Source organism: Uloborus diversus, chromosome 7 (genome assembly GCF_026930045.1).
Source record: "Uloborus diversus isolate 005 chromosome 7, Udiv.v.3.1, whole genome shotgun sequence".
In the NCBI taxonomy this organism is placed as follows: Eukaryota; Metazoa; Arthropoda; class Arachnida; order Araneae; family Uloboridae; genus Uloborus; species Uloborus diversus.
In genome coordinates this window covers 51,538,738-51,561,988 of record NC_072737.1, presented here as the reverse complement: position 1 = coordinate 51,561,988, position 23,251 = coordinate 51,538,738, and the positions used below count along the sequence as shown (strand labels likewise).

The following is a 23,251-nucleotide window of genomic DNA, read 5'->3' as shown; positions in this document are numbered from 1 at the left end:
TATAAATTTTAATGAAACACATGAGCTGTCACATGTAGGACAAAATGCCTATTTCTCCCTGGAATGGCCCATTATATTAGTCAAAAAAATCCACTTAATTTTTTTTTGTTCATAGTTTGACCAGCAAACATTATATTTGCTACATAGACAAAATAAACTTACCATGCCATTTGTGCTGTATACAAAAATATTTCTTGTGGATCCATCTTTGACATACGTGAACTGTGCACCATTAGGATTGCCTATTTTCTTTGGACATAACGTCATATTTAAATCAGCAACCAGAATCGTGGCTTTAGGTTCTTTGTGGGACTGAATTGGGAAAAGGAAAGAATATTCATCTTGAATTACAAAAAAGAGAAGAAAAAAAAAAGGAAACATAAAAACAAATTGTAACAAATATACATTTGATGATAAAACTAAGTAACACAATTTTAATGAATGAATAATCATGCAATGTCTGTCCCAAAAGTAATGAGAGTGGTCATGGACAAATTATTTATTTTTAAAATTTTTATAATGAAGTACTTTTTCCTTCACACTTAAAAGTAATTAATCTGGTCTTCACTTATCATATTGCCTCAAGAACAGTTTTTAGAAGAGGCGATATTTTCACCAACTCATAATGATAAAGAAAGCCAGAAACAAGCCCATGATACATTACTAATTCTGGACCTGTCCACAAAACATTATTATTATTTGTATTTGCAGGTTATTTTAACTACTCCCCCAATTTCTGAGATGGTTTAATCAAGTCCTAACCCTTTAGGGATAAATGTACAAAGAAACACACAAAAAAAGTTCACATGGCCGAAAAATTCAATTTCAAAAAATTAAAGGTAGGTGAACCCAGGCAATCTATTTAGCCCAAATATTAAATTTATAACTCCCCTCCCTTCTGATTTGTGTGTTCATATTTCAATAATGATGCCCTCCAAAACCAAAAACAGGATTTGCTCTTGTTGATCCCGCAGGCTGCAGTATTTTCTCTTGCTAAGTTAAACATGTTCTAAATATCGCTAAAAGTATGCACTACATAACCAACATTAAAAGTACCCTTTATATGCAGGGTTGGGTATTTGACATGAAAAACTCTTTGAGGTTAATGAGAGCTTCCCGAAGAACATATGAAGTATGAGAAGTATAAAGTAGTAATAGTTGCCATACATTATGATAAAATTTAATTACAGTAAATGTAATTAGCAAGCTTTTTAATTAAAAAAAAGAGGTAAAGTGATAGGATTCAAGTATCAAAGATTTATGTTAAATGCACAAACATTGCGGTTTTTTTCCCTTAATATTTAAAAACTCAAGTAAATTAGCATGCATTTCTGGCATAGTTAATGCATATAAATTATAGATTCTTTTTCACACAAATAAAGAATTTTAAGATCATCCAGGCACTGATCTAGAGAGGAAAGGACTTATGGGGGTTATGACCCTCCCACCCCTAAGTGACCATATATAGCCATAAGCCATTGTCCCCCCCCCCAGCTATGCAGTTTTATTTGTTGTAAACCTTATGATTCTAATCTTTCATTAAAGTACTAAATGACCATGCTGACTGTAATAGCATTTTATTAAGAGTGGGTGATATTTGCTAACAGCACAAAGATGATATGAGGTTGATTATATTCCTTTATTACAAAGTCAAAATCAATAATAAAAAGGCTTAAAAATATTGGTAAACCGAAAATTAGTGATACCCAAAGAGTAGAGTCACATTTTAAACAAAAACGGTAGAGTTTTAGAGACTGATGCAATCAGATTTCGAAATGTAAAAAAACTCACGATTGTTGGGAAAAAAAAGTTAAAATGCATACATTTGATGCTTAATCAGAAGTTGACAAGTATGAAAATGATTAGTTTTCTGCTTATTTTTAAAGACTTTTCCAAGACCCGTCAGAAAAATCAGGTTAAAATTTTTAAGGTCCCATCGGAAAATCAAGTACTTTCCCAAGGCTCCCTAGCTTAGGAGGAATGTAACAAACCCCTTCTTGAAATTATGGCAGAATAATTTTTGCTCATAAAACTTCCAAAACTTATTATGTTCCATCCACCCCCTTGTCCCCAGCAAACATCAGCTCCAGAACTGCCTCTGAGGGTTGTACGGGTACCCAAAACTTAAATTTTCTTCTCTTTTTTTCAGGAGAGAAGGGGAGAGTGCAATATTGTCTTTAAATTTGCCAAATCATCACACAAAAATTGCCAAATAAAGAAAAATTTAAAGAAGTCTGTGAAGAATTTCACACAAAAATAATCAAACATCAAAAAGCACATTAGAAATAGAAGATTATCAAAATTATTAAATCCTTTTTTTTCTCAGATAACCATCTATTACTTATGCATCTGAATGTTTGTTCATTTCTAGCGGGTTGTAGAAGTCTCTTTGAAGTACAAACAAATCAAATAACTTTGCACATAGGATTTCATACATTTTCGGTCAAGCACTATGAAAGGAACATAATTCTACAGTACTTTCTTCATGGCAATAAAACTTAATTGACAATAAATGAAAACCATTTTTCTTCTTACCTCTTTAATATAATACTTTAACGTGCCATCAGCTTCACTAAGAATAAATTTTCTTTGCTGAAACCTTCCGTCTTCTTTACCTCGTTTCCACAAAAAACCTTCCATAGAACCAGTCGTATACGTCTGACGGTCAACATTAATAAACTCTTCACGTTCATACTTAGCTCTAATGAACTGTTCTTTCAAAACACTAAAAAACCAATAAGAACATTAACTACATGAAACATTATGTATGCATTTAACTTCAAGACACAAAAATGATAACAATACTTATAAATTAATGAATGCTAAAAAATAGCGTAAAACTTTATTTATTAACAGAGACAAAAAGTTTCTTAACCCCCTTGTGGTTGGCCAGTCCCAGAATTACGTGTTAAATGGACGAGATATCTAAAAAAGGTGGTTAAAAGAGATAATCAAAATTATTTATTTTATAGATGCATAACTAAAGAATAATGGCACAGTAAAACCTCCTTTAATGGATACTCCAAAATAACGGACACCTTTAATTAGCAGGCAGGCTAAGGATGAAATGACCATTTTGGATACCAGTTAATATGCGTCAGTTAATCGTCAGGGGTGTTCCCATAGGGTATACTCCATATACGCTGTATACTCTCAGGCATTTTTTAGACATATTATGTATATGATCGTATTCACATATTGTGCATATAGTATTACTAGGAGTATACCTTCAGAAAAATTGATGGGAACATCATTGTTAATTGCGTGTAACTGCGATTTAACGATTGTCAAGGGACTGGAAAAGTTATCCTTAAATCAAGGATATCATTAAATCGAAGAGCATAGACATTCAATGCAGTCAAATCCAGACCAGTCAAATGCATCGTCAAATTGAGGAAATCATTAAATTGGGTATTGTTAAATTGAAGTTATACTGTAATGACAAAATATTTTAAATTCTTGATCCCCTGGATTTTGGGATCCTTTGGATAAAGAGACCCGAAACTCCGGGATGGTCCAAAATAGTTTCACACTTGAACTAAAATCAAAGAAATTTTGCTTACTCAGGATCAGATGAACAAGGTCTTCTGTAGCAGACAGGAATGTATGTTTCGTATTTTGCTTTGGCTTTCAGATTCCCGACTTCCTCCATCGTTCGCAACTGATCTGCATCCCAGTTGTCCAGTATAAGAGATTTCACTTTGCTGATATGAGCGCCCAAGTTCCGATGCAGGCCGGCACAGTCCGTACAGATGAACACCCCTATGTTGCATGAACCCCATTCTGGATCTGAAACATTGTTAATTTTAGTTATTTATTTATTCATGTTTGATGATCAAAGAGCAAATAAAGCAATTGGAAAGAAAATTCTTGAATTAGAAGTCTTACAATAAATAATATATTTGATTAAAGTGAAAAACCAACATAAATAAAGCACAAATTGTAAAGAAAATTCACATGACTTTTGGTTGTGTTGGTGAGTTTTTTGCATTGATGAAGAGGCTCCAGTGTAGCCTTGAAATAGCTATATGCTGTATTTTCTTCACAATTTGTGCTTTATTTACTTTTTTTTTTCACTTTAATCATATTGCAGCACAAAGCTTATATGAAAGTTTTCCATTTAAATAATATACTTGGTAGTTCAAAAGACAAATTCCTTTTTTTTTTTTTTTTTTGAAAAGTACATTGTTTTTACTCTAAATGTGCTTCAAAATTACCCCGCTCTTTGGAATATAATCCAATTAAAAATGAAATTGAACTGAAAAGTGAAGAGTGGTAAGAAACTTATGGTAGGGATTGTAATGACACAGAGGCAATTATTCAAGAAAAAAATTAGCTGGACAAAGATGCTTTTATAAATAAAGATGGCAACCATAGGTAGATAAATATAGATGCTAGCTGTGAGCGGATATATTTGCTGCAGATATGTGCATTGCCTGATAATTGTTAAGTAATATCAATATCAATCACTGATTATCTTCAAAATAGGTAGATAAGTATATGAAAAAGATTCACTTTTCTTTCCATGGATAAATAACTGAAATCAAAATGCAGTGTCTAACTAAAAAATTTTGTCTACCCATTGTGTATTGTTTTTCATAACTGCAGATAGTTAGAGTTTTGTGTGTGCAGATATTTTTTATTTTTAGATTAATATGATGACAACTACGATAAAATATAGTTATTGGGCAAAACACTACAGTTGCTCAACAATAAGCTTCCTCAATTGCAGATTTACAAGATTTGGAGTACACCGCAATACAATTCTGGGGAGCTCTTTATCTTTACAATACTATATTTAAAATATTTTTCATGTGGATTTTTTTATCCTCTTTTCGACCCATATGGTAGTGAAAGCCCTTTACAATTTTGATGTATGAAACATGGTAAATGAGCATTTTGGATGTTTAAAAACAAAGCTAGAGATTCAATTTAAAAATAAAGCTTTGATCAAAAACAGTAATAATTTTAAAAGAACTCTAAGAAGTTGGTGCACTTATTTTGAAAATAAAGAGCAAAAGTGCCGTTTTTTGTGGACTATGCTTAGCATTCAAGACAACTCTCCATTATACTGCATTTTATATCAGTATATTTTCCCTTAAGGGTCCAATTCCTGTTTTCATTTCTTCCCAATAATTTATCTGCTTTGTCATCATAAGGAGACATTTTAGGATTTCAAAGAATGAATTGTTTTTATGCAACTAAAACTAAAAATTTTAAAAATCTGCAACTGAGACACAATTGTAGAGTGAAAAGGGAAAATTGAAAATCATTTTAAAAGCCTTATACTATTTAAAATCAATTACAAGTATTTTATTTGTTGACAAATAGAAACTGGCACCAGATAAAGATTTTCAATCATTGCGTTTAATTTCCTTGTCAGCCAACAATGAATTTAGTTACCAATAGTGTGAACAAAGGTTTAGCCATTTAAAATCTGCTTTAAAAACATTATACTGTAAAACCGTACAACTTTAGACCAGTGTTGCAACTTTACACCATTGAAGGAATCTGGTAGTATGTGCCATTTGTATAGGTCGTTGGAGCAAGGCTAAGGTCTTTGAAAAAAATTCAGTAGGTTCGCAAGTGCTCTCCAGCAAAGTTCATGTTGTTTACTCCATGCTCCAGTGTTATCATTCTCCTGTCAACATTCATTTGTGTTGGGAGGTTTTTTGAAATTTTTGCTTCAGCTCTCTAAGTCTCCTTTGAAACCTATATTTGCCGATTGAATTCTCCGAAGATAAGTTTATTATTTAGGTAGGGGAGACCGGGGTTAGTTGGCATTGTGATTTTAACAAAACTCCACAGTTGATTCAGAGCCTATCACGTGATCATCATTGATACGTCTATCTTGGGTGAGAACACCAAGCTGGATCCAGACATTGCTTTGAGTGGAAGGATTGAAAACGTGATTTTGGTACCAGTAAGTAAAATTTTGATCATTCAGTATTTCATTTTGTATAGTAGCGTATTCAGACAAAGGTAACATTCACAAGTTTTCAGTATCTTTGGAGATTTATGGTTATAAATCCATTTCTGCTGTAGTTGATGAGCATTTGTTTTGATCACCATGTTTTTTTGTACTTGCGGTGTTGAGGTTAGTTGGCATACATACTCGGCGGTTAGTTGACAGCTGACCTGGGTATGCCAACTAACTCTGCAACAACAGATAAGTTAAGGTATGCCAACATTCATACCGACATAATTTTAGAGGGCTACAGTGATAGCAGATGATAAAAAGAAAGCCATTGAGGAACACATAATTGAAAAAAAGAAGTTTCAGAGAAGTAGCTGATCAATTCAAGATCTCTGTTAGAAGTCTCACACGGTACTGTAGGACTGTAAAAGAAAATATGAATGCTACTGAAGGGGTACCAGATGGCATTGGAGGACATGGAATAGTGTGGTAGGTGTTTACTCCTGACGCCTCACATCTAGAAATGCTTGCCTTACACCATATGCCAACTTACTCCACTATCTATGTCAAATAACCCCGACTCAGGGGTTAGTTGGCACTAATGAGGCATCTTCGGAAAATATTTTTCACGAGTTTCCCAGTGCATTTTAGATGATGCTACTAGTGTTTTTTTGTAGCCACGATGTTACCCTATCAGAGGCATAAATCACTTTTACTGTAAATACTACAGAAAAAAATTGAAAAATCAAAAAGTGAAAACTGCCAGCTAGCTTCGGTCTCCCCTATCTAAGATGATTTAGCCTTATCGGCGAACCCTGATGTTGCTTTGTTTACTTGAAGTTTCAAAGTAAGCAAAATATGGGAATTCGAGTTGCAACTTTAGAGCACCCATTTTCACTATCATTTGTCAATCTTTTGTGAACAATTTTGCATCGTCTTGAGCAGTTTTTTAGTCTTTGGGTTTTCTTTGGTTTTAGACATGAATCCAGGGAAAAGAAAGAAGATAGGCGGCCGTCCTTACTTCAAATATTTGCCTGAACTGATGGAAAAGGTGATCCAAGAAATCGGGAGCCACCAAATTTCAACAAGGAATTCAAAAAAGAGTAAATTTTGGTGTTGGCCTCATTCCCCCGATGTCATTTGGTATTAAAAAAAATATTGCGACAACGAAGAAACTTATCCAATTGCGACAAAAATTTGTATCAAGCCCCTGTAAAAAACTGATAAACCAAAAATGCTCTTGTAAAAAAAAATCCAATACCTACTAATTGCTTTTCATGCCATCTATCGTTAATATTTATATATCTGAATAAAATATTGTGTTTTTCACAATTGATTTTATTTTAAGAGAACCTGAAATTGATGCAAAAAGTATTAAAAATTTTTTTTTATAAAGTGGAAAAAGTGAATACAATTTTTTTTTTGCAGTGTACGGGATTGGAACAGAACGATGTACGCATTGTAACTTAAGACCAAAGCAGTTTAGTGGTGCATATCAAGGAAAATATGCGGTGGTCTAAAGTTGTCACCACCATGTGCAAATTTTATACCACTATGCAAAAAATTACCCCTCCCTTTGTGTGTAATTTAGAATTTTTTTCTAAGCCTCCCTCTAGCTGAGATTGTATTGTAGTGTATGGTTAAATTCTCAACCTTTTTTGGCAAAGAATAATGAAAAATATGAAGAAAATTACACATAAAGCAGTCTAAAGTTGTACAGTTTTATTGTACTAATTCGAATTCTATATATATAACATGGAAGTTCTAAAATCATTCTATCAGACGTTAAAAAAAATGACTCTTTAATTTGGTACTAAATTTTTAAACATGTTTTCACTGCAAAAATTGCGAAAAACCATTTAGGGGTTTCTGAATAATACCTTCATTAATTAATGTCATCTAAAGCCCAAACCTAGCTTAGAACACTCTCGATCAACTCTCCTTTCCAAACAAAAACAAAGTTTTTTAAAATTGGTTCATCCGTTCAGGTGCTACAGTGCCACAGACACGTCAAACTTGTAACCCCCTTCTTTTGTGCGTAGGGAGTTAAAAACTACAAAAATTAATAATCATTGGTACAGATGTGATATACCCCCCCCCCCCCCCACCCTCTTATTTGGCAACATCCGATTCTTTGCACAAAATTGAAATATTTTTCTCGCCAATGAGGCGGTAATTTTTTAAGCATGGCATCCCTGCCAAAACTAACTTGTGTTTGGCAACCCGAAGGCAATCTTAGATCTGTTCAAACTTGTTTACTTGTTATTGGTTTCACACAGGAAAGATTCTTGCTTTTTCGTGCAATATACCTTACAAGAAAGCTTATTTTGTGTTAGTTTAAATTCAGTAGTTGTCTTTTGATGAATAAATATTAGAAAATGCCAGTTTCTTCAAACTAGAACGTTAATTAAAAGTAAACTCCAACTTGGTGTGTATCTATACAAAAATTAAATCATAATATAAAAATGTCATTCTTTCTTTTGACAATTTAAATTTTTCAAAAGCTTTTTTTAGAGGCTTTAGTTAGATTTTTTAAATTATAGTAATTTTCCATCTGCTTTTAAGTGGGGGAGGGGGGATAGATTTTAGCCTAGGGGTGGAATGAAGCTAAAGGCTGGGCTCTGCCTGTAATAAAAAGTTTGGTTGGAAATTTTCTTGAAGTTTCAAATGAACAAGATTAATGCCCCCCGGGAGACATGCAGATAGACATATGAACTCCCTAAGATTTTACATTTTTATACAGACAGTGGCAGTGAGTTTTGAAAATCTGCAGAAATGCTCAGATCAAAAAAGGAGAGATCAAAATGGATGGTTGGGAAAGAGAGCTAGATTTCAGATTGTAACTTTTGTGATTTAGATATTTTTCAATGAAAAAAACTTGATGGAAATAATTAAATATTGTTGCATTATATCCTTCTTTCTACAATTATAAGTGAAAAGTGACACAACTTTTAGTCATGAAAACATATAAGAAAATGTTTGCTATTGCCTACCATCTAAAAGACAGTTCAATTAGGATACAATTAGAATTTTAATTGGCAGTTCCCAGGTCTGGGTTTCTGCAGTGCATGGGGGCCCCGCGTCTTTAAAGGGCCCAACGACCCAAGAAATTGAAAAAAACTAGCATTAAGACTTATTAACATACCAAATATACACCGTTGGCCTCTGGGAATGGGTCCCGGATTTTGTTGCGGGGCCCAAAATTTAAAGATCTGGGACTGGTAGTTCCATTATTAAATATTTTTTCAATGAACATCTCACTTATAAAAAAGCTCAACAGTTTAAATTGAACAAAGTCATGTTCACCGAGTGGTAATTTTAAGCACCCCCCCCCCCCCCCAAATTAACTTCTGGGTACACCACAACACTGCACAGGATAGGTTTCTAATCACAAATATCATACAATGAAAAATTCCAGCTTATTTGTATTTTCCTATCAAACATTGAGCTGTGACATACTTTGCTATTTCTCATATCAAAAAATAAAAAACTTATCAAGTTGAGAGCAAAAAAAGCAACAACCAAATCATTAAGAAAAAATATCAACTGAGCCACCCAAAGAACTTCAAAAATCATTGTTGGATGTCACAGAACGATTAAAAGTTGAATGAGAAATAAATGGCGTTAAAAAAAAACTCTATGCTATGCAGATTCTTTTTTTTATTATTATTATTATGTCTTAAATACTACACTTTCAAAATATGTTTTGCACTTTCATCCATTCCAAGCAATTTTCAACGACGTAAAATTTATTTCAACAAAAAGAAGATTATTTTTTAAATGAACCATTCAGAAATTTTAAAAAAAGGGGAAAAATTCGGATCCACTCGTAAGTGCTCATACCTCCATTCATAAAAGGCACTTATTCACACTTAACGCTGCTTTGTTTATCAATAACCAGCTGCTGTGGAATGAGTCATAACCGCACCTACTTAACATAATCACCGTATTCTATATCTTTTGTTAATCAGAATTGAAAAGAAACAACAAAACATGAAAACACATTCGACAGAAATTACAGGAACTGAAATTCTTTTCTGTTTATTTTTCTATGTGTGTTACGTTATACAAAACATTTTAAAATCACTAATAAAATTCCTACGTTGATGGTTTCATTCCCATTCACAACAATAGACATCTTAAATCATAGAAAATAATTGTTTTACACTTGAATTTCACAAACGATTTTCTATTAATTAAACATTTAGTCTAAAACATTTTTTAAAGCTCTCTCATATTTTCTATTCCAGATGATATTATTATAAACATCGAAAGCCGTTGAAGCATATAAACACACAACTCACTTTTTTTACAGCATTCAGCGCATATATTATTTCCAGTCTTTTTCACCAATTCTTGCAATCTTCTTCGTCTTGCGTCAGCCATATTACGTGAGATACGAGAAGAATAATTATTTGTATTGTTTTCCAGCTTATTATGAGTCACTTGTGGTTTACCATGTTTGTAGCGCCCAAGCGGGCGGAAGCCATGTTGAAACTTCCTGAATCTTCCGCCGGTAGATGGCAGCAGGGTCAACTCCACTGCTTCTGACGATCCTCCCGGCAATTCCTCTGCATCCTCATCAGGATCAGCCTGTTTCTTAATGCAGCAGCTGAAAATGCAAGCTGCGTTGCAGACTGTCAACATCGAGTCATTTAACAATAAAAAAATGAGATAATAGTTGCAATTACAGGCGCATTCTTGGCGGTAGAAAGCATGGAAGGAAGAGGAAATGCAACGTCCGGTATTGGATGCCATATTTGCGGTCTAATATTGGCGAGAGGAGGAAGTGTGAGAGTTCCAAGGAAAAACGTTCGCTCCATAGCCGGTTTACCGCTACTCGCATGGGCTCTGCGACCTATGCTTGATTGTAAAAGTAAATTTGCTGCTTAATTTTTTAAACATAATTCTCATGCATGCATATTTTTGCACTCTTACAACTTTAGACCTAGAAACGATATATAACTCTTTTTAACTATAAATGTAATTTAAATTAAACATTCCTCATTTTAAAACAAATGCAGTGCAACGGCAAAAATCCGAACGTTCAAAATCCGAAACGTTCAGAAATCCGAAACATCAAGATTCCAAACGCACATTTCAAAGCTCTCTCAGTTGCAAATCAATTGATTTCTTAATTTTTTAAATGAGTTTAAGTTAATTTTTCCTTACAGAGCCTAATTAAACTTTCTTAGTGTAAAGCCGGTGAATTTCTCAGCAGTTCATTCAATTTTCATTGTTTAACTACTGTATAATAGCTTCCTCTCACAGACTACATCTAGTTCTGTAAATATTTTTCATTTTCCTTTTATGTTCAATAAACAATGAAAGTTGATTTTTCTGAAAAAAATTATTACATATTTACCGTTATGTACTGTATATGGGTTATATTCACACCGTTTATCCCCAGTTCACATTTCAATTTTCCTCCCTCATTTAATATATAAAAACGTATGATTGAAACTGAAAAACAGGGGAGGAGGGGTGAAATTCGTCGAAAACTGACGAGACACCGTTCATACATATCGCATAACCACTTTATTTGTTTAAATGATGAATGATTTTTCTGAACTTTACTTTCTTGTTTATTTCCGAAAATCCGATTAATTTAATAATCCAAATGGCCCCAATTAGATCGGATTTTTGACGTTCTACTGTATTTGAATCAAAAGACAATTTAGAACAAAAAAATGTTGCAAAGATGTTTACTTGAAATTATTTTTAATACATACATGTTTACCAATTGAATCACTTAGAAGCAGAGATGTAAGTGCGAAAATTAAAAATTTGTACAAATAGTAGGAGAAACTCTCTTCGGTTTTGGGACAAGATATGGTACCAGTAGCCCTGGTAGGTGCTGCTGCATTACAAAATTTACAAAAACGTTTCAATGAAAGCCTAACTAGGGAATTTGAATTTAGCATGCGTTTTACTGAAAACTTTAAAAAGTCACTTACATTCCTTTACTTTCCTTAATGCTTATATACCTTAATGCCTTATATGGCTCAATTGAAATTTTCCCTAAGTTATAACCCCCCCCCCCTCCTCTTTTAGACATAGTTTCGTTAAATTATTGGGGGGAAAAAGGTTGGGGGGACCACCGAAATAAGGGGTGGGTTCAAACCCATTTTCATAACATATGCCATATTTTTACTATCAAAAAAATTAATATTTCAGGAACGGTGAAATTCCCTAACTACAGCATTGTTTGCAGCACGTATTTACTGAGCCACGATTTTTAAAATGTTAAACAAGTGCATTTTTATGGAAGCCTTTTCATTTTTTTTTTTTTTTTTTTTCCTTTACCTTTCATTTCAAGAACTAGATCCCAGGTTTTGATGACCGAAAATCATCCCTACAACTGCCCTTCAAAATATAATAAAGTAAAAAGTTCCAGAAAAACACAAAACAAATAATAAAAATAAATATATAAATAAAAAATAATCTAACCATTAAACAAGAAGACCGCTCAAAATACAATAGCTCGTTCCTACCGTTGCAATACATCAAAGACAACTGACACAATACGTTTTCATTTTAACTCAATTGTTAAATGCTAAAATAATAATTTTTAAAAAAAATGAAGAAGAAAGGAAAGATGTATTGATACGTGACACACTGGCACGATAACATTTTTTCTCGTAAGACTTGATAAACTTCAAAACCTTTCTTTCATTCAATTATTAGACATCAGAATTTCATTGAAGTTCTGAATTATTTTAAATATTATTTTCAAATGTGAAAAAACGCACCTCATATGGAAGACAATTTTTATGCTTGGATATGCTTCTTCCAGCTGTTGGAACCAGTGGCGTACCTAGAAATCAATTTTGAGAGGTGCGCATGCTTCTTTTGATAAAATAAACAAGTTTTAAAGTTACCACTTGGTAAATTTAAAATTAAAAAAAGAACGTATTTTTGTTCCTTTCCGTTTGAAACTATCAAAAATTTTTATTTAAGAATTAAATTATGAAAGTTACAAGGATGAAAATATAATTTTTAAATAACAAAGGTACCATAAGAACAAATTTGCACCAATCGAAATTGGTGAAATCATTGGAAAATTGGTAAAAACCATTCAACAATTGAAAATATTACAATCTCAATATAAAATGATTAAAGGTGCGAATGTATCGAAACATAAATTTTGTACAAATCTGTGCATACGACATACAAAAGATCTAGGACAGTTTCAAACAGAAATACGGAATATTTTTGAAAATTTGTAATTCTAAAGATTGCTTCTTTCATCACCAGTACGGTATAACGATCAATACATATCACAAAGTTACATTTATCCTCGTATTTAATTTTCAAAATAATTACAATTTTTTGTCACGCACAGCTATGTTTTCAAATAGATTTTTATCAAACATTCAGCTTAAACGCTTTTCAGGTCTACTGTTTTTAAAGAATTTTTTAATATATCATTGTTAAGAACGATCTTTGAGCGGTAGGTGTTATAAAAATCAAGTTGGCTTAAATTAATTTTTTGTGATATTCTGAAAAATATCTACGTACTTTGTACTCTTGTAAAGATATTTTTGCAATTTAACCAATCTGTAGTAGGAATAATTTCGTTTCCCATAACGCTAACAAAATACTCATACTACAATCTGACAAACCCTAAAAATAAGTTCTTTTCAGTGTTTCTGATTTACAGTTATTTACGGGCACAGATATGTGGTAATTCTTAGTTCTGTTCCGTTAATCTTTCTTTACGATTTACAAACAGCATATAAAAATTCACTTAAAATCATTATGCTAAAGTAAGGGAGAGGGGAAGGGAGGTTGAAACGCATGTATTTTTTAAAGTTTAAAACTTCTACAATAAGTGGTGCCAATGAGAAAAACAGGGGTGCCCATCCCCTCTAAAATCAAGGGGCACCCCCTAAATATAGCGAAGCTCCCCCCCCCCCCCAATGAGAAAAACACCTCTCAAAACAAACCCCCTAAAAAATTTCAATGGAGCAGTCTGCTCCATGAACCCCTCTCTTCCCCTAGGTGGGCACCCCCGAGAAAAAATGCTCCTATACTCGATCATTCGACAAAACGTTTGTGATATGCTGGGTAGGTCACTTTGCCCCTTTAGAAAATAATAATAATTATAATAATAATTTGAATTCTGACATCTTGAATTCAAATTATGTTTTTAGCAATCACGAGTGTGTGTGGGTTTGTGTGTGTGTGTGTGTGTGAATGTGTGTAGGCGTGTTGTGTGTGTGAATGTGTGCGTAGGCAGGCGTGTGGGTGTGTTTGTGTGAGTGTGTAGGTGTATGTATGGATCCGTGTGTGTGTAGGATATGGAGACAACCTGGAGACTTTGCTCGCTAGAGGAGCAAATTCATCGGGAGGAGCAAATTCATCTAGAGGAGCATGCATCGGGAGGGGCCGGCCGACGGTGGTGCTGCAGAGGAAGGCGGAGGGAGACTAAAATCACATGGGAACGTCAAAACAGTGAGAACAATAAGCAATGTGATTGCTCAAGAAAACACCTGACATAAGAAAAAAATATGTTGGTTTCCATCAATTATTTCTCATTCAAGACTATTTGAGGCACATCTTCATGAGGATTATCTTTTGAAAATTTACCGTGTTCTCCAACCCTTCTCTTCATTTTGTATTTGAACGGTTCCACTAATTTTAAAAACTCGCTTTACACTGTCTCTAATAGTAAGGTAATATATTGAAGGGGGGTGCATATTTCCCTTTACACCCCCCCCCCCTTCTCTGGATACGCCACTGATTGGAACATATTTAAAGAAAAATTATTTCTTAACTCACATGTCTTCGTCTTGGCGGATGCAAACACACGTATCTTACTTTTCCAAAACTCTTTATTGAATAACGTTTGTAATTCTGGTGTGGTCTTTTCCTTCCATTCAGAGTTGACATCTGTGTGGGTGTCGACGGAGGACACCGAAATCGCGGAAGTGGCTCTCCGCTACGGTGCCCAGGTCCATTACAGGGACAAGAAAAGTGCCAAAGACAGTAGTTCCTCGATCTCGGGAGTGCAGGACTTCGCACTAAAACATCCAGGTGAGAGGAAAGTTTACTGTTTATTTGAGCATTGTGGCTCTGGTCTCTGGTAACTTGACGTTTGACCTCGAATGAGATCATTTGTTTTTGGGTCAGGGCCTTATTACCACACAGGCCTGCAGGGCATGGGCCTGGGTTCCCCTTCCTCCTAAAGGGCCGCAATTTTTTTATGCATAACATTAAAACTAGCACGAACAAATTACCATACATGCATGAAATTTTTCGTAAAATAATAAGTATTAATTGGGGGGGGGGAATCTTAAAAGGGAATTTTTATACATTCTGTAAATAACAGATTTACCATGTCACCATAGCTAGGGGCCCCGAAAGGGATTCATAAATGCACAAGATACATGATAAATAATTTACATAGTTTTGTGAGAGACAAAGGGACCTCTAAAAATACATTCCGAAAGGCATGCGCAGGCGAAAGAACTTTATCTGCAGTCATAAGAATTGAAGTTTTTTATTACGTTTGTGAAGTAATAAAACGAAATACGATTTTTCGTTGCAAAGAGTAAACTAGTTTTCCATGATTAAAAATCCCTTTTTATGCGCAAGGATGCTTCACAGTTACAGTCTGGCTTTGATAAGTTGACTTCCAATCCGCTGAAGCTTAAATGGTTCCGTTTTACAAAATAAGGGTGAGGCAAACCGGTTTACGATTATTTAAGTTGTACCAATGTAAAAAATCCTCTTCTTCAACTCAATGAGCACGTCCAAGGACAAGCATCAAGTTACTAGAGCCACACTATAACTCCCCCATATGTATCGATCAATTCCTCAAGTAAATTGTAGTATACTTTTTCAGAAATATCCATCATAGCTCTCGTTCAATGCACCTCTCCTTGCTTGCTGCCCATGTACTTGGATAAGGCTTGTGAGATGATTCTTGACCAAAACTACGACTCCGTCTTTTCGGTGGTGAGGCAAAAAAAGCTGAGATGGAAAGAAGTTTCTGATGGTAAGTTGTAGCTGTTTCACACTAACTTCAAATTTTAAACTAGAATCATTGTAACTGGACCGTTTAATTCAACTGGACTTTCAAGCTGGAACGTAAGAAATTTATTTCGGCGGGTCCAAGCCAAATATTAAGAGATCGTTCCAAATTTAAGTTTGAAAATATTAAGAATCACTTTTTTAATCCATTTGGTCGTGTACGACATTTTTAAGCATATATTTGTATTTTATTCTCGGAATTTTAAACTTTGGCTTTTAATTATGGTATATTCCAAGAAGGAGCCATTATGTATCATGATATAAAATATCGACTTTTTTGGAAAAAAAAAAAAAAAAAAAAAACACTTTTTTGCATGAAAAATAACTATTAGTATACGGGTGCAAGCGTGACCTTATTGTCACGTACGTCATTATTTTTTAATATGCGTACTAATTATTACTATTATCATTATTTTTTAAATACAAAAAAAAAAACATTTCAAAAAGTTGCTAAGGTGAATTTCATGTTCCAGAGAAAATGTTCCAATTCCAAAAAAAAATTCGAAGAAAATGTCATATCCAAAGTGTCACTCCACTGTATAATAAAAGTTTTCCCCCGAAGGATGAAGATAAACTCAAATTCGTTTTTTGACTAATCAACAATATTATTTCACCTAAAATCCAATTTTCCAAAAAAAAAAAACACATCCAACGTTGTGCTAGCCGAATATTTATTTGTGCAATTGAACTTTACTGGAAAAAAAAGGAGGAGGGGAAAACCTTGATATATTTCTCTTTAAATTCATGTGTCGCTGATTGTTATACGGGCAAAAATTTCGAAAATATGATGTTTTGAAATCGAATTCATCATTTGTGCTCCCCCTGTACTTCGGTTTTAAGTTTAGACTTATTAGAAAACATAATTCCTTTTTGTTTCTGTCCTTAGGCCAAAGCACGGAAGCACTGAATTTTAATCCTCGCCATCGGCCAAGAAGTCAAGACTGGGACGGAGAGTTGGTGGAAAGCGGCCATTTCTACGTCAGCAAGTCTTCGCTCATCAAAGAAGGGTTATTGCAAGGGAAAAAGTATAAACACATTTTTTAACTCTCAAAATGCTCTTAAATTAAATGCAAAAGAAAAAAAAAAGGCCTTTTTAAGGCACTTTTATTATATTTGGCCTGATTGTCAGCACGGAGTAATCTGAGAGGCATGGGCTTATATCTCTGCTTATATCTCTGCAACTAGACTACTTAGAGACTTCGGGATTTCACTAAATGATTTGCCTAATCTAAAGGTACAACTTAGTGCTGAAAAATTAAAATTCTAAAATAAAATTATTATTTCAGTTAGGATGGAAAACAGCAAATTTCATGTAATTTTCCTATTAAATGTTTAAATGTAAAACTCTTTGTTACAAATTTTGTTGTCTTGCAACAGTAATGTTAAAAGCAATCATGATGAAAATTTTGAATCAAGGCTTCTCTGAAGCAAGCATGAAATTAACAAGCATAAATCCTAGAGAGGAACAAGAATTAAATTTTAGCGCCAACTGCTTAAAGTTTTAGATCCATAAAAAGGTTTTTTCCCTTTTAGTACCGAGCATTTATACGAAAAAATAAGGTGAAGTTTCATGATAGTAAAAGTATTCTATTTATGAAATACATTTACACTAAATAAGAATAAAATAACAGAATTTTTTTTAAAAATACTAAGCACTTTTCATAATGCCCTCAAAAGGACAAAATGACTTTTCTGAGTCAGAAAGGACAATTTAAGTATTCTTGTAGCTCTCGAAAATTCCAAGAAAATGACACCACAAACGAAGAAACTTTTATTCGTTTGTGGTGTCATTTTCTTGGAATTTTCGAAAGCTACAGGAATACTTAAATTGTCCTTTCTGACCCAGAAAAGTTATTTTGTCCTTTTGAGTGCATTATGAAAAGTGCTTAGTATTTTTTAAAAAATTCTGTTATTTTATAAGCCGAAGATTGTGATGTTACCTACTTGTAATGAACTTATCTTGTCAAACAGCTTTGGAAATAGCTTTTGTATCATTCTTCAGGGGGTGTCCATCTGTGAGGGGTCATGGCGCAGGCTGCGCTATTTAAATTTTTAGAGGAGGGAGGGGTTAAGGCGTATTTTTCTTTTTTGGGGGGGTCTCGCTCCAGGGGGGTTGTGGTATTTAGGGGGTGCGCACTTGCTATTGGGGGGATGGGCACTCCTGCATTCTTTGGCGATTTTCAAGATCAGATATGTATTTTATGAATAGCACTGATACTCAATTATGTTTCTTCACACATTTTGCCATGTCAATGTCAGCATACTTGGTATAGCCACGTGACCGCTTTTAGCTTTGATGACTGCCAAAATTCTTAGTGGCATCGAGCCGATGGCGATATGTTTTTCAGGATCACAATGCCCTGCTTAAATGAGGCGCTCCTGTTCATTTTTATCAGTAGCTACTAACCCTGTTCTTTTTAACTCATTCCAAATGCTCTCAGTTAAGTGGCTGGTTGGGGGGGGGGGAGTAAAAATGACAGAATCAAAGGGAAATTTTAAAAAGTGTTGCTACATTGTGGCGAGAAAAACAAACAAGGAAACGAATTGCAACTCTAACCCAAATAAATTTAATTAAAATACCGTCAAAACAAAGAAACATTATTTTCGTTGAGAAAAGTTCATAATTTGATTGACACTGCTGACGAATCAGGGAAAGAAAAAGCATGCGGCTATGATTGACAAACATCCCCTTTTTGAAGTCAAGTAAAAACGTACAATTTCGCTTTTTTCTTCGTTGAGCAAGGAATTCGCAAAAATTTTCTTAACAGAATGAAATCAAAGGGTTTCTTAAAAGTTTTTTTAGTATGAATAGATATAACTCCATATTTTCCACGGGCGGTTCCATCGTCTCGTTTAGGAGGGGATCATTTCCGAAGGATGAAGGGGGGGGGGGGGGTTTGAAAAAGTGGAATTTTTTGAAACAAAACCCCCAAATCGCAGCTTTAGTTTACCTTTGGACACTCAAAAGGAATGCATGACTCCCATGACCTCCCCCCCCCCCTTATTCTCTGAATTCGCGCTTGATGTCCTCACACCCACCCTTTAACGTAATCATGAATTCCTCTATTTGACGTTTTTCTCATTTAAACCAGTATTTCGATTTAAAAAAAATTCTGAATGAAATATTGTTACAAAACGTTGTATTTTCTGCGCATTTCCCAACTTCCGTGGTAGTATTTAATTCAACAGTTTTTATGAATTTCCTCCATCAATAACTGATTTTTATAGGAAATTAACTATCAGAATGGCTAAGGTTAAAAAATTATCGAAACCAAATGTTACGCACAAAAAGTTTTCGCCAACAATAAGCATGTCGTAGAATTTCCATCTCTAATCGACGTGACACTGCAAACATCCGTTCTACACTTTTTTTCTTATTTTGGTTCGTTATCAGTTAAAAGGACAACATTAGTTCCTGTGACGATTGTCTAAATCAAGAAGGCAGCCTTGACGAAGATGTAGAGCAGATGTTTGTTCCCAATGACTTCAAGGTACACGACCTAATCACTGTTTTGTGAGGATAAAGATCGGTAAATTGCGTCGGAATTACGTAATACGGAGATAAAGAAATCCATTGTTTGCCGGACATAATTATTTGTTGTTTCCAAGTAAGGTTTTCAAGACTAATATCTTAAAAATTCTCAATCAGTAGTTTTGTTTTGTTTCTGTGAGGAAGTACTTATCTACCCTACAACTCAGTGCAGACCTGTTTAGTGGTCAGAAAGGAGGAGCAATTCCCCACCTAGTTTTTTTTAGGAAAACTGTTTAAATAAATAAATAAATAAATATTGGCCAAAATTTAAAAGATATATATATATATACTATTAATCTCTGTGCTCGTCTATCTGCGTTTGTTTCTGTAACCCTATAACCTCCGGACTGGCAATGTCTCCTAAGTCAATACTGATAGAGGACATCCAAGGGAAGCCATTCGAGCATGTCTCACCGTGCTACGCGTTAAAGAGCCGGAGATAAGAGACCAGACATCTAGTTCTGAGGTCCTGAGGATACCCAGGAATGTCCTGACACCCCTAAAATCATCAAATGAGGTAGTGAGAAGCAAAAGGATGTAAGTGGGCATTTTCAAGTTTCGAATAAAACGCGTTTAAAGATAACATCCATAATAACATCCCTAAACCATGCTGTATAGCAGCAACTACCAGGGCTACTAGTACCATATCTCTTGCCCCGAGACAGAGGAGAGGTTCACCTACCATGTGTACTGGTTATCTCCAAATTTTTAATTTTGACACTTACATCCCTTTGCTTCTCACCTCCTCAAATGTAATCCTCCGCAGGCGGCATTTTGCCGTGGCGAATGGCGGTTCGCGAGAGAAACGAGCAGGAGGCGGAGCCCCCTATTGTATATATAACTTACAGTAAAATTTCAAAATTTGTAGAATGTCAACATTCATAAGGAAATGTCGACATTTACCATGTTTCGGTCCTTCACCATAACAAATACTAAAGCTACGGTGAAAGATCGAATTTAGAGATCGTCAACTTTCAATGGTGATACACTGGAGATATTTGGTCTTTCATCAATGTCTTTAGTATGTAAAATTCGATATTCACCAGCTCATGTCGATATTTACCAGTTTACGGAATTTCGCAGAAATATATAAATACTAAGACCGAAAAAATTGTAAAATCTTAGGAACCAGGAAAAACTTTTTTGACGCGTCCAAAAATATTGTTTGAAAGCGTTCATGGGAAAATTCTGTGTAATATGACTTTTGAATGAACTTGTCGTCAACAGTGCCCGATTAAGATATTGAAAGGGCCTTAGGCCAAACACATTTTCGGGGCCCCTTGTAGTCAAACATTGCAATATTTGCCATTTGCTGAAACAGTTTTAGCCTTTGGGGGCCGCCGCATAGCAGGGACCTTACGCCACGACCTTGTTGGCCTATTCAGTAATCAGGGCCTGGTTGTCAAGGTATTATTTTAGTCGCCTGAAATTTGTCGGACCCTTATATTCGGATCCATTTCGATGACTAAACAGTCAGAATTTAATCTAATGTGTAAAATTTTACATACAATTGAAAAGAAATGCAGAAGCTGAGCTCCCGTGAGCTCCCATGCAAAGAAAGCCCCTCTTTACCTATCACTGTCAGCCTTTATCAATCTACCGCAGGATGAAGGCCTCTCGAGCGTTACTTGATTCCAATCTGCCCTGTTTTCTACAAATTTTCTCCATTTTTAACCTATAAACTGGATAGTCTCATCTCCTAAATCCCTGTATTCGAGCGTGGTATACTGGGTTTCAATCTCTTTCACGACACTATAGTTTCTTTCGAAATCTCGGTATACAGGGTGTTTCGTTTTAAACTGCAAAAACCTCTATTTTCGCAACCGTTAGTCCTAGATGCATACTTCCAATTGCAAAAATGTTTAAAATCAGATGTAGAGTTAAGATGTTGAAAGTTTGAAGTAAAAATAAAAATGAGTCAAAAAATACAAAATGTAACTTTTTATAGGGAACCCAGGTCCCCTAACTTATGCTTAGGGAAATAATCTACATTGAATAATAATTCCAACACAAAAAGTTTGAAATTTGTACGACCAAAATTCACCGAGATATGAAACACAGCGCTTTGTAACTTACATCACTTTACACTCGCCGTCAATAACACCTTTGGGGGGAAGATATAGCGGTTAACAAGTGTTGAAAATTATATATGTGCATAGAGTGTGTTTTTTCAAGTTGATCGAGCTTTTGCAGTGTGTTTTTGCGTATCACGGCATGACATATGCCTTTATTTTTTAACAATAATGAAAAAATATGAATACCTTGATTTTTTCCTGAGACAACATGTCATCCTTCTGAAAGTGCGATAAGTTCCAATCTCATCTCCTGTATGGTCCCTTAAAACTTTGTACTGAAATATGTCTTTGAGTTTTGATCGCACAAATGTCAAGTTTTTTTGTGTATGTAATATTTTTCTATGGAAATTATTTCCCTAAATTTAGGTTAGGTGACTTAGGGCACGTATAAACAGTTAAATTTTGTATTTTTTGACTCATTTTCTCATTTTAATTTTAGCTTCAAACTTTTAATAGCTTAACTCTGCATCTGATTTTGAATATTTTTGCAATTGGAAGTATGCATCTAGGATTAACGGTTGAGAAAATAGAGGTCTTGCAGGTTAAAATGGAGCATTCTGTATACCGAGAGATTACGAAAGAAACTATAGTGTCGTGAAAGAGATTGAAGCCCAGTATACCACGTTCGAATACAGGGATTTGATTTAGGAGATGAGACTATCCAGTTTATATGTTCAAAATGGAGAAAAGTTGTAATGACAGTAAAAATTGTAATAAGTGGGTAATGACAGGGGCGTGCACGGGTGGGAGGGGGAGAAGGGACACCTGTTGGCGCGGGCCTGAAGGGGCCCCGAGATTTTTAAAATGAGAGGTGAAATGTAGGGGTAAACAATATGGAGGGGGACCCGTCAAAGTCATTTGTGACGGGGCGCAAAATTTTCTATGTAAGCCCCTGGGTAAAACACACAAAAACAAAACGAGTAAATAAAGAAAATAAGTTGGTCTTCAGTAAGTTTGCAACAACAAATAAGAATAATTCTGATCGATGAAAGCAGTGCGGACAATTCAAAGTAATGCATAAAATGTTTCTGAAAACAATACACAGTGAAATTCCGTAACTGCGAATACCAATACAACGAAATAGCCGTTTCAACGAAATAAATTTTTAGTCCCAATTTAATTTTCATCACATTGCTTGAATTTCGTTACAACGAAGTTTCTGTTACAACGAGCAAATTTGCGGTTCCTTGAAGTTTGTTGTAACGGGATTTCATTGTATTTTCAAGTTGAGACACATCAAATGGTGCGTGAAAACATTCTATCGGTATTTTATTTGTTGCACAACAGTTATATGATAGAATAGCATTAGACGTTCTATTTAAATAAAAAGAAAATTAACAGCACTGTATTTTCTGTTTCTGCAGGTGCGGGTACGTGGAAATGCCTGAAGAGCTATGCATTGAAATTGATTCCGAAACCGACTGGATCATTGCTGAAAAATTACTGGAACTTTATGGATACAGAAAGAATGTTAATGAATTGAAAGAATATTACGTTTGAAGGGCTACACAAAAACTGGAGTTAAATGTTCTTTAGGGAAACTTTTGGGGGTAATGAAGGTTTTTTTTTTTTCTCTCTCTCTTCGACTTCCTTTTTTTAAAAAAAAAGTTCCATAGTTGCCGATAAACATTACATCGTAGCAAAGCGTAATATATGGTATAGGGTCACGTTACAACCATTTGATGGCAC

The 23,251-nt window shown here is 34.6% G+C and overlaps 2 protein-coding genes across 2 annotated transcripts in view; one reads left to right on the top strand and one right to left on the bottom strand.

The window, feature by feature from the left end:
* The window catches only part of LOC129226130 (arf-GAP with dual PH domain-containing protein 1-like), a 24,841-nt gene extending 14,277 nt beyond the window's left edge, over positions 1 to 10,564 (bottom strand). The window contains exons 1-4 of the mRNA XM_054860728.1: positions 10,222 to 10,564; positions 3,564 to 3,789; positions 2,536 to 2,725; positions 163 to 312 (exon numbers count right to left, since the gene is read on the bottom strand). Coding sequence (XP_054716703.1) covers positions 163 to 312; positions 2,536 to 2,725; positions 3,564 to 3,789; positions 10,222 to 10,564 — 909 coding nt within the window. The remainder of the gene's footprint in view (positions 1 to 162; positions 313 to 2,535; positions 2,726 to 3,563; positions 3,790 to 10,221) is intronic.
* On the top strand, positions 10,508 to 23,251 carry LOC129226131 (N-acylneuraminate cytidylyltransferase A-like). Its single transcript, XM_054860729.1, has 5 exons — positions 10,508 to 10,793; positions 14,804 to 14,956; positions 15,768 to 15,920; positions 16,842 to 16,980; positions 22,927 to 23,251. Exons 1-5 carry the CDS (start codon positions 10,634 to 10,636, stop codon positions 23,060 to 23,062), a joined length of 741 nt encoding a protein of 246 aa, XP_054716704.1. The 5' UTR covers positions 10,508 to 10,633; the 3' UTR covers positions 23,063 to 23,251.

Coding starts and splice junctions, on each gene's coding strand:
- LOC129226131 (XM_054860729.1), top strand. CDS start 10,634: ATGGAAGGAAGAGGAAATGCAACGTCCGGTATTGGATGCCATATTTGC. Junction 14,957..15,767: donor CTTCGCACTAAAACATCCAG/GTGAGAGGAAAG, acceptor ATACTTTTTCAG/AAATATCCATCATAGCTCTC. Junction 16,981..22,926: donor GGGTTATTGCAAGGGAAAAA/GTATAAACACAT, acceptor CTGTTTCTGCAG/GTGCGGGTACGTGGAAATGC.